The sequence below is a fragment of the Passer domesticus genome, chromosome 22 (assembly GCF_036417665.1).
Source record: "Passer domesticus isolate bPasDom1 chromosome 22, bPasDom1.hap1, whole genome shotgun sequence".
NCBI lineage: Eukaryota > Metazoa > Chordata > Aves > Passeriformes > Passeridae > Passer > Passer domesticus.
In genome coordinates this window covers 3,020,523-3,031,173 of record NC_087495.1, presented here as the reverse complement: position 1 = coordinate 3,031,173, position 10,651 = coordinate 3,020,523, and the positions used below count along the sequence as shown (strand labels likewise).

Below are 10,651 nucleotides of genomic sequence, written 5' to 3'. Positions count from 1 at the left end.
CACCTCCTGCTTCCTCCAAGTAACAAGTGTAGGAACATTACAGATCAAGTCTGGGCACTGCTTTAACATTTTATATTGGGTTACACTGCTCAGTATAAACCAAAGGTGATGTGGGAATAGCCCAGCACAATCAAAAGGCACTTGTGTTGTTAGGCAGCTGCCTGAAGGGACTTTTTACCTCCTCTTTCTCTACCTGTTTATTCAAACACCAAGGGACTGTTTTGGATAGGAAGGCAGGTACCATTTTGATTACACACACTTAAGAGAAAGGATAAGGAATTCACTGCTAGTGACACAGCACTTAGGAACAAGGAGTGACAGTTTCCTGATGCTATGAAGGGTCTTATGCAGATCATAAATCTTAACTGAATGTTAAAGCTGAAAGAGGAAAGAAAATACCATACAAAACAATCTGTGGCACAGTCCTTGTAGATACCATTGCTAATCTGAAATTAAGCATTTTAGCCTTATCTTTCCTATGTTCCATAAACAAGAAAGTGTCTTTAAGACTGTGTGTGTTAGCTTAGGAACATATTAACTAGAAAGGATAGATCTCATATTTAATTGTCCCAGTTCTTCTCTGGAAGGGCACCAATAATTGGAGTAGCATCCATGGTAGAAGAGAATGGAAGATGAAGACAGAACACCATTCCAAAGGGCTGGGCCTGCTGAAGTTCTGCTGTGAACAAGAGCTGCAAGACAAAGCTAGGACACACCCAGACAGCACAGGCAGATCGTGTCCCTGGGGCCACTTGGTTACAGTCCTGAGGTAAAAGCAAACCCTTCCACAGTGCTTCACATCCCAATGGTGATGCTGCTGTTTGTCACACGGACCCCATACCATCCTGCCCAGAACTGGGTGTCCTGGCCCCCGTGCTGGAACCAGATGTAACGAACTCCTGCCGGGTAATTCCGGAAGGTGTGAGAAACCTGGACAGAAAAGAGAATTCCTCTTAATTTGCCTAAATGAACCAGTGTTCACCTAGAAGCTCAGAAAACTACAGTGTGTGAGTCTTAGAAAGAGCTCTTCCTGAGCCCAGATAACTTTCATTGGAAGTGCACCATACCCTGTTTTTTGGGGGAGGAGGGGGTGACAGGGGGAGGAAAGAAGCCTTTCTCACTCAGCTTCTCCCCAAAATCCTATCTGAGCTAAGCTAACATTGAGCTTGATTTTTAAGTGCATGTATAAGTAACATCTAATGCAGAATGTACAGCAAATCAAACCAGTTAAACACCTGTAACTGTTTAAGAAAAGTTAAGTCTGCAATACTTGGATATCCATGCAGTAGTTTTAAAACAGTTTCTTTCCCCTGAAATCTGCTCTTGTTATTTAATTATTTAGACAGAATCTCACATAAAACCAAGAAACAATTAAAAAGACTGCATTAAAACAACACAGAAGCCCATAGGATACTCTATAGAAAATGCTGGGCACCTAAAAATAGTATCTGTCTCATTCAGGACACTACTGCTTCTTCAGCATCATCAGTAGCAAGCACTGACTCACCTTCTCTACAGAGCAGAGGAGGCTGAAGAGCAGAGAAAGTCCACTGGCACTTTTGGCCAAGTAAGACTTGCAACACAAGTGTCACAACACTGCTGTAAAGCTCCTGCCTCCCTGGCTGCTGCTCACCTCTCTCCACCTGGCATCACTCCACTGCTCAATGACCACTGGCTCGGGATGGAATTCCTCCAGGACGTCGTGGTTTGTGGAGAGCAGCCTCACGGTGAGCTCGTAGCGGCACCCGCAGTCAAACCTGGCAGCGTACCTGGAGAGGCAGGAGGAATCAAGGAGTAGGACTGTATATACAGCATTCAGCTTCCTTTATTTTTCAAAAGCAGTCTCCAAGGGGATCCCTGTCTGCAGAGGAAAAGGAGTGAAGGAGTGTCATCCCCATAGCTATAGAGAAGGTGTAGAACTTAGAGCTATCCCACCCTTCACAGGATTGCCACTGTGTAGTCCATTGAGTAAGTTTAGATTTAGCTTATTCTTCCTCAAGAACTACAACTCCCAAAGAATAAAAAACTGATTTTATGTCATGAAAAGCTCCAGAAGCCTAGCTTACCTCTAGACCAATGCCAGAAATTCTAATTTTCAGTGCTTCCACTCACCAGTCCTTGACTGTAATTTCAGGCCGTTCCTCATCCATCAGCTGATTCCAATAGCCTTCTTTTTCCAGGGTAATGAGTTGAGACTTGAAACATGGCCTGAAACAGACACAGAAATACTTACAGTTCTGCAGAACACTTCTCTCTTGCTGTCCTTTTCCTGACAGCTTTAATACCCACCCAGATCCTGAAGGCCCACAAAGCTGACCTGGCTAAACCCTGCCTTATCCATAGTCAGAACCTGACAAGAAAATGAACCAAATTAGCTTCACCCCAAGATAAAAAGAACAGTTACCTACAAGCTGGATTAAGAGGGGTCTCTTTATTGATGTATTGGTAACAAGAAACCAGTGCCTAGTGCTTGTAAAAGCTGTTGATTCTCTGGTGACAGCTCTTATTACAAATTGTTTCTGTGACACACCTACCACTCCTGAAGGTTACAGAGCTTTGACCTTGTCATGTCAGTGCAGTTGACTGAGTTTGCCAGACCCTTAACCTTTCTCTACCACTTTTGGGAGAGGAGAAGCAGGGATCCCATGAGGATTATCCTAACTATAAAAATTCCAGGAAGTTCCTGGTCAGGCAGAGAAATTTAGCCCCTGCTGTGATCAATTCTCTCAGCAGTACCCATCTCTTTCAATTAACTGGCATGAAGGGTTAATGAAGCTCCTTCCTTTTCCCACAGGTGATCTAAGGTTCAGTAACCTGCCACCAGCCTTCTAACCATGGTGCCTTTTCAGACAGATGGGAGGAAACAGGTTTCCCAGCTCCAGATAACTGGAATCCAGCTCTTACCTATATGAAGTGACAAAGTATTTGTGTACTCTGGTGTCAGGCACATCATTTCCATGAGCTCCAGGCAGATCTTCAATTTTCCACCTATCTCCTCCATTCTTATCAAGTCTCCAGTGCTGGAAGTTCTCTAAAAACACAGGTGTCCAAGGTGAGGGTTAGGACCTCACTTCAGCTACCAGCAGGATCTCAGCTTTTGTTAGAATCAGCAACAGAAGAATTCTAGGAAGCTACTTGATGTTTTCAGATCCACTGTATTTCCCTACAGCTGTAAGTGACTCCTGTCTTTATGCTGCCATTACCTTTATGTGGCTGTCAGCATCTAGGACAGCAGGTAGCAGATTCCTGACCTCATCAGAAAATCAGCAGCAGCAATAAAAGTAGGATTACTGTAGTTATATTAGTCAAGTCCTTGGTAACAAAAGTTCTCCAGCTGCCCAAATGTTTAATCCCAGTACCTGATCGTTTCACTACCACACTGTGCTTGCAGTGCAAATTCATTGTCACTGCCTGCCATATTGGAATCTTTTGACTCCAGATTTTTCTGGCTAAAACCACAAAGTATTGGTAAATACATAGGTATCTGCCTACAGCAGTTTTACTGCAGGAGTCGAGCTGTGATCTGGCCTAGCAGAGCTCCACCCAACAGCTGGAAGTCCCACAGCACTAGCAGCAGCTGAGCCATGCATGACACTGACTCACCCGGACTGCTCGGAAACTCTTACTCCTTTATTATAAATAGTGAAACAAACCTTCAGCACAAGGGTTCTTGATTAAGTTTCTCTTCAAGTGGCAGAGCACATAGAAGGTCCTCCAGTCAGAGACGCTCCTCTCCAAGCTGTGACGATAAAACCCGTCGTGCTGGCACTTGCGCTTCCACAGCGTGGTCAGGTCCACCACGTAGCGCCACTGCGAGCACACCAGCCGGCAGGTGCGGAGCAGGTCCCGGACGGGCAGCAGCGACAGCAGCTCCACCAGCACGTCCTCGGGGAGGTCCGCGATGCTTGCCATGGCAGAGCTCGGGCCGCAGGAGGGCGACGGCGGATCCCCGGCGCGGCGGGCCGAGCTGCCGGAAGCACAGGCGGTTTCCCCTCGTGACTAACAGCCTCCCGGCCAGCCCCAAACCCGCTCCCCGCCGCGATCCCGGCCCCGGGCCCGCCCGAGGGCCCCGGCCCGGCCTCACCTGGCTCCGCCCATCTGCGCCTCCGGACGCGGATGTGGGGCGGCGGGGCGGGGCCGGGACGGGGCGGGGCCGGGACGGGGCGGGGCCGCGTTTGGGCGAATCGCGGGGCGGGGCCTTTGGGCGGGGCCTTTGGGCGGGGCCTTTGGGCGGGGCCTTTGGGCGGGGCCTTTGGGCGGGGCCTTTGGGCGGGGCCTTTGGGCGGGGCCTTTGGGCGGGGCCTTTGGGCGGGGCCCGGCGCTCTATCCCGGGAGCCCGGACCGCTCTCTCCAGTCCCGGGTGCCGTGTCTGGCCAGCCCAGCCCAGCCCGGCTCCGGCCAGCCCGGGCTCCGGCCAGCCCGCGCAGCCGCCGCCGCTCAGGTAAGAGCGCTCGATGCCTCCCCTGAGCCTCCGCGGGTTTTCCCCGGTGTCCCCTGGGCAGCGCTGGGGAAGGAGGAGGGACGCGCGTGTGCCCCGAGCGCGTCAAGGGATGGGCGCTGCCTGGAGCATGTCCTGGGCAAAGCCTTCCCGGTTTGGATGCTTACCTGGGGGGGAGAAGGAAAGGTACCTCCGCTCCTCTCCCGAATGCGGGGGGAAGCCTGGCTAACAGCGGGCAGGAGCAGGAGAGGCTTCTGAAATTCCTGTACGAGATGAAACCAGCATGATCCCTCCCGGCTACTTTTAAAAAATTGTGTTTTGGCCTTCGGGACTGTGGTTGAGGGTTGGAAGTGTGGGGAGAATAAGAAATCACTAATGCTGTCCCATAAAAGCCAGGGAGTTCTTAAATTACAGTTTGCCCCTGCTGGGTGCAGTGCAGATAGAGGACACATCTGAACCTCTAGATTTAGACTACAGCAGTGACTGTACAGCAGTGACTCCCAGTTTCTTCCCTTCCTTGCCAGGTTTGGCACCCCCGCATTTTGTTTAGTTGCATGCCAGGGTATTTCACCTCTGTTCTTAGTGCTCTCCCAGGCTTAATGAGTCATTCCTGAGGGGTTTGGCTGCATCCATGCAGCTTGCTGCAATCTCAGCAGCTTCCCAGCACCAGGACTCAGGTGACATAAAAGCAGTGTCACAGTGCATCCCTCAGGGATGACACGGGCTCTGAATCTGCACACTCATCTTTCCATAGCCCTGCAGCACCTGGACTGGACCTCAGGGCAGCAGAGAGCTGTTTGGAGTTCAGAATTAGCACATGGAGTTAGAGCAAACACTTCTGACTTAATTCCTCCAGTTATGAGGCCATAGACAACAGGATATTAGAGAAGATCAGCTGAGTTATTTTCAGTTATGTTCAGACCTTTACTTTATACAGGCTCCTGATTAAGTGCCAGCACTCTGAGGGAAAGACTGTCAGATATAGAATGAACCACTGCAGAGGTGCCTGGCAAGAAGCTGGAATATTTGAGTACTGCTTTGCAGCATTTGTTAATCAGGGATGTTCTTAAAGGCAGAACAAACAACCATGTGCCTTCCTCTGCAGAGGAAATCATTACTAGGATGTTGATTTTTGCAGCAGCAGCGATTCTGGAAGGACTGATTCCAGCCTGGAAAATGAACAAACTCAGAGGCCAAATACACACATTTTGTGGGCAGATTTCATTCAGGGCTTTTACTTAGAATATAAAAATAGTAATCTGTTTCAGACTATTAATGTAATGAGGAGCAGGAGACCTTGAGGCTAGGAATCCAAATCATGCCTTCAGATAACATATTTATTTTCCTACTGCATCAGTGTCTGGCATTGCTGAGGCTGGGAGAACCTCACCATTGCTTTGCACCCTCTGCCTCAGCCAGCTGTGCCCAGCCTGCCCCAGGATGGAGTCCCTCCCTGAAGCAGTCCTGATCCGAATCCTGGCCTCGCTGCCTGCCGTGGAGCTGGTGCTGGTGTGCCGCCTGGTCTGCTGCCAGTGGAAGAACCTGGTTGATGGAGCTGCACTTTGGATCCTCAAGTGTCAGCAGGAAGGCCTCACCAGAGCAGAGTCAGATGCAGAAAACTGGCAAAGCTTCTACTTCCTGAGTAAGAAAAGGAAGAATCTCATCAAGAACCCATGTGGTGAAGGTGAGAAGCATCACAACAAGCTTCAGGGTGTCAGAGAGATGACCAGTCACTGAGAATTGTGTTTGTCTAGTCTGTGAAAATAGATCTTAGTTGCTGTCAGGTTGCAGAATTTTCTCCCTGCCCAAGAGTAAAGTTACTCAATCCATACAGGCAAATCATTTAATGAGCACAAAGACCCTTGATAATCAGACTTTGCAAAGGGCTTTACATAACATTGACTTTATCTAACCTCTGCAAGGATCTAAATCATGTTTGAGACACAAAGATGTCCTGGTAGAAACCATCCAACACAGTAATGGCTGTGGCATTTGTTTCTCTATTGCTTCTTGCTAAGCCGTGACAGGAGAGATGAAGCCTTTCCCAGCTCAGGGGTGAGTCTACCCTCAGCTCACCAAGCCCTTCAGGCTTTTTTCCTTGCAGCAGCTCAGGCCAGTCATGTTTTTACCCTCCTCACCTCAGCCCATGTTACAGACTGGGCACACACCCCCTGTGCCATTATTCTGAATTTGTGACCTTCACTTGCCAGAGCTATAAGCTGCTTGGCAATAAGCAGCAGTAACCAAGCCTCACAACCCCAGCAGCAACAATTTCACACATCACAGACCAAAGCAGTATCAATACAGCTCCCCCATTTTGTTTACAAGTGACCTTGTGCAAGCTTTTCCAACATCCAGGTTTCTCTCTTGAAAACCCTGATGTTTAAGGTCTTACTGCTTCAGAAAATACCACTCAGTGCTTTAGAAAACTTAGAAATAAATCAATCAGCGTCTGTCCCCAGAGTCTTTGTGTGCTTTGACACTGAAACTGGTGACACTGTTCAGAATACCTGAATTCTCTCCCTGGAGTACATAAACCCCCATGTGCACAGCTGGGGAATGTTAAAGTTTGGTGTGATTAGGCTCAGTCAGACTAAAGGTTTTTGCCTGACCTCTACTTGACAAACATATCCATAGTCTACATATCAAATCACTGCTGTGTCTAATATCAAACTTTGACAAGGCAGAGGAGGGTTCCAGTGGGAGATGGTCGAGTTCCCCACGTCCACAGGACTCATCCAAGTCTCTTTTCTGACACTTGCAGAAGGCTTGGAGCACTGGGGAGAGGTAGAGAATGGAGGTGATGGCTGGAAAATTGAAGAGCTCCCAGGGGACTTTGGAAAAGAATTTCCTAGTGAAGAAGTGCATAAATACTTTGTCACATCTTATGAGTAAGGCTGCTTTCTTCTCTTACTCAGGAAAGGGGGAATTTTTGGTTCTCCCAGCCCCAGGAGAGACTGTGATACCAACTGGCATTTTGTGTTTCAGGTGGTGTCGAAAGGCTCAGGTCATTGACCTCAGGGCTGAGGGCTACTGGGAAGAGCTGATGGATACAACCCAGCCTAAAATCATGGTAAGAGACTGGTAAGTATTAAGGAAGGCTCTGAGGACAGGCAGAGGGTTAAGAAAGATAAGGAAGAGAGGGCAGGCATAGACCTTGTTTATATATTGGGCCTTAAAACCCCAGGTGCCAGGGTCCTGGATGTGGGACAGGGCTCACAGGCCGTTCACAGGCTTTAAACTGTTGGAGCACATGAGCTCCAAGCCCAGGTTCCTGTGGTCAGTGAAGGGAGGTGGTGGGCTGGCCTAAGAACCATTGCAGATTTCCATCTCAAAGCAAGGCCTCAGTGACTTGGTGAGCATGGTGGAGCCTTTGCAGAGCTCTTAGAGGTAATGCCAACACCTTGGCTCTCCTTTAGGTATGCAGGACGCAGTGATGCTGGCTGCCTTTATGAACTGTGTGTGAAGCTGCTCTCTGAGAATGAGGATGTGCTGGCTGAGTACAAAAGTGACACTGTCACCATCCCAGAGGGAAATGATGCCAGCTGGACTGAGGTGAGTTACAGGTATGGGCTCAGCAGGTGACACCCAACCTACATGAATCAGGAATATTTTTAAGCAGAAGAATTCTCCAAGGGGAGGAGAAGGCTCTGTCGTGTGTTCTCTGGAGCCATGATCCTGTGATTGAAAAAGGAGAAGGGAGGCTGCTTTACAGGAAACTTGCTGAGTCACCACTAGCAGGTGTAAGGTGCAGGAGATGTCACAGAATCACAAGGTTGGAAGAGAACTTCAAGATCATTGAGTCCAACCTGTTCCCTGACACCTCAGCTAAACCCTGGCACCCAGTGCCACATCCAGGCTTTTTTTTTGAACACATCCATGGCTGGTGACTCCACCACCTCCCCGGGCAGCCATTCCAGTATTTTATCACCCTTTGTGTGAAAAACTTTTTCCTAATATCCAACCTTATATTTCCCTTGAAGCAGCTTGGGACTATGTCCTGTGGTTCTGTCAGTGCTGCCTGGAGACAGAGCCCAGCCCCAGCTGAGCACGGGCACCTTTCAGGAGATGTGCAGAGTGATGAGGGCACCCCTGAGTCTCCTTTTCTCCAAGCTGAGCACCCCCAGCTCCCTCAGGGGTTCCTCACAGGGTTTGTGTTCCAAGCCCCTCTCCAGCCTCGTTGCCTGCTCTGGATGTGCTCAGGCATCTCAATGTCCTTCCCAAACTGAGAGGCCAGAACTGGACACACAATGTCCAGCTGGGAGTGATTCGGTGGCCTCGGAGCAATGGGATCAAAGCTTCTCCCACTGTCAGTGTCCCCACTGTTACCCAGCCTGGCAGCTCCGACTGTGGCCAGTGGGGCTGAAGGCTCTGTGCACTGAACAGCAGTAGGTTTGTGGTGGTTTGACACTTACTAACAATCATTTTTATGTCTTTTCCCAAAGATCTCTCACACCTTTTCCAGCTACGGGCCCGGGGTGCGCTTCGTGCGCTTTGAGCACAGCGGCCAGGACACGCTGTTCTGGAAGGGCTGGTACGGCGTCCGTGTCACCCACAGCAGCGTGACAGTGGAGCCATAGCCATGCTCAGCCAGGATCTGCATGCTGGGCTTGACTTCCCTCAGGGCATCCCTAGCCTTTGGATGGTTTCTGCATGGTGCTGCTGCTGGCTGTAGAGCAAATGGCCCTTCTGCACAGGACGCCAGGAGCCACCACCCATCCTTCCTCAAGAGGACTATGCAAAGAATGTGAATGAATTTGTGGATGCACCACAAGACTCGGCCTCACCACTTGCACTGGTGTTCTCTGTCAGACAGGAGATCACCTAAAAATCCTGCAGACCTCCTCTGTTAGTCTGTAATCCCTGGCGCCCAGCCTGAGTCAGCTGTCTCTCCTGCCTGCTTCCCTGACTTGGGCACTCCTTAACTTGAAGGGATACTTTAAGTATATTTTCTGGAAGGTAGAGTGGGAAGAAAAGAATAAAGAAAACCACAGACCCTGTGTCTCAAAACATACCAGGGAAACCCAGAGCCCTGTCCACAGCTGTTTCCATGACATGCAGTGAGAACCTTGGCTTCTTCCATTTATCAAAAGGTAACATTCTTTACCACAGAGGAGCTCTAGCTTGGCTGTCAATACTGTTAGTTCATTTTTTAGTGACAATGCAAAGCAAGAGAGGTTGAATCCTTTTCTCTTACACTGTTCCCAGCATCCATTTATCAAGGAAAGTGTTGGAAAGAGAAACATGTCTGGTGTCCAGCCTGGGGGCTTCATTTGGCTCCCTCAGATAGATGGCATCCAAGAGTAATTGCTGGCAGAGAGAGAGATGACAGCAACTTAGGGAAGTGGGTTAGAAAAAAAATTTGGGATAGGGTCCAGAAACAAATGAAAACAAACTCATTTACCCCTCCCTGGCCTCTGCATGCTTCTTGCAGCAAGCATCCTGGTCATCCAGTGTGATTCTGCTAGCAGGACACAGAGAGCTGCTGGCCTCACTCCACCTCTGCTGTCTGCAAGTACAGTCTGCCTCTGCAATGTGCTGCTGACAAGACAGAGCTTCAGTCTCCCACCTGAGCTTGATATCACTCAGGGCTGTGTGCCCCATCCTGAACAGACCTCTAAGCATTCCTGAACCAAGACTGTCCCTGCTAGTTATTCCACTCAGAAGAGCATCCCCTAACAGAGCTGGTGTTGCCTAAAGCAAGTCTATTTTTGTGTCTGTGTGTTTTTCCTCCCTGGGCTGCCATTTGAGTGCCTCTTTGCACATGTAGTGACTGCTACTGCCTTCAGCCAAAGGAAGGAGCTTCCCACCTGGACCCTGTGCATGCTACTTCCTCAGGCTGTCTGCACACCTGCACCTGGGTGCCACACACACAGAGTCCAGGCAAACATAATAAAGTGACACAATTGTGTGTGGATTTCCTCTTTTGTACTGGGTGTTTGTCCCCTGTGCTCCAGCATCCGCCTTCTGATGATGTGGAGCATGTCAGCCAGCTCTCTCCAAAAGCAGCAGTCACTGAGCTGTGTGTGATACCATGGGTGTCCCTGAAAGAGGCACCTGCTCTGTTCCCAGCACCCTGGGCCCATGGGAGGCACTAAATGTGCAGTGGGTCTGCAGTGTAACAGCAAGGAGAAGTGCATTCAAACAGAGTGGGAGTCCATTCAAGGCACAGAGGAGGCACAGGGAGGCTTCTACAGAGCCCAGCCCTGCTGC

General features: G+C 49.6%; 2 protein-coding genes across 5 annotated transcripts; one reads left to right on the top strand and one right to left on the bottom strand.

The window, feature by feature from the left end:
- Window positions 1-546: 546 nt before the first annotated feature.
- LOC135285215 (F-box only protein 44-like) lies at window positions 547-4,146 on the bottom strand. 2 transcript variants are annotated; one of them, XM_064397248.1, is made up of 6 exons: window positions 4,085-4,143; window positions 3,654-3,967; window positions 2,905-3,031; window positions 2,113-2,208; window positions 1,634-1,769; window positions 547-930 (listed from the first exon to the last, which is right to left on the bottom strand). In XM_064397248.1, the coding sequence occupies exons 1-6, from the start codon at window positions 4,096-4,098 to the stop codon at window positions 796-798; spliced, it is 822 nt and encodes a 273-aa protein (XP_064253318.1). In that variant the 5' UTR covers window positions 4,099-4,143; the 3' UTR covers window positions 547-795. The 2 variants fall into 2 exon arrangements, 1 of the variants encoding a protein (XP_064253318.1); XR_010350187.1 differs by having other exon boundaries at window positions 905-930; window positions 1,508-1,769; window positions 4,085-4,146.
- Window positions 4,147-4,292: 146 nt separating this feature from the next.
- On the top strand, window positions 4,293-10,349 carry LOC135285212 (F-box only protein 2-like). 3 transcript variants are annotated; one of them, XM_064397244.1, is made up of 6 exons: window positions 4,293-4,441; window positions 5,854-6,122; window positions 7,203-7,329; window positions 7,427-7,522; window positions 7,858-7,993; window positions 8,884-10,349. In XM_064397244.1, exons 2-6 carry the CDS (start codon window positions 5,879-5,881, stop codon window positions 9,016-9,018), a joined length of 738 nt encoding a protein of 245 aa, XP_064253314.1. In that variant the 5' UTR covers window positions 4,293-4,441; window positions 5,854-5,878; the 3' UTR covers window positions 9,019-10,349. The 3 variants fall into 3 exon arrangements, with proteins under 3 accessions (XP_064253314.1, XP_064253313.1, XP_064253312.1); XM_064397243.1 differs by having other exon boundaries at window positions 4,298-4,441; window positions 5,796-6,122; window positions 7,858-8,004; XM_064397242.1 differs by having other exon boundaries at window positions 4,299-4,441; window positions 5,796-6,122.
- Window positions 10,350-10,651: the final 302 nt, after the last annotated feature.

What these genes read in the sequence shown, in the direction of transcription:
- LOC135285215 (XM_064397248.1), bottom strand. An exon ending in CAAGAACCCTTGTGCTGAAG is followed by an intron (nt 3,032 to 3,653) that starts GTTTGTTTCACT and finishes CTGTGTTTTTAG; the next exon opens with AGAACTTCCAGCACTGGAGA. An exon ending in GTGATGCCAGGTGGAGAGAG is followed by an intron (nt 931 to 1,633) that starts GTGAGCAGCAGC and finishes TTTTCTGTCCAG; the next exon opens with GTTTCTCACACCTTCCGGAA.
- LOC135285212 (XM_064397244.1), top strand. Translation starts at nt 5,879, where the DNA reads ATGGAGTCCCTCCCTGAAGCAGTCCTGATCCGAATCCTGGCCTCGCTG. An exon ending in CAAGAACCCATGTGGTGAAG is followed by an intron (nt 6,123 to 7,202) that starts GTGAGAAGCATC and finishes TGACACTTGCAG; the next exon opens with AAGGCTTGGAGCACTGGGGA. An exon ending in TACTTTGTCACATCTTATGA is followed by an intron (nt 7,330 to 7,426) that starts GTAAGGCTGCTT and finishes TTTGTGTTTCAG; the next exon opens with GTGGTGTCGAAAGGCTCAGG.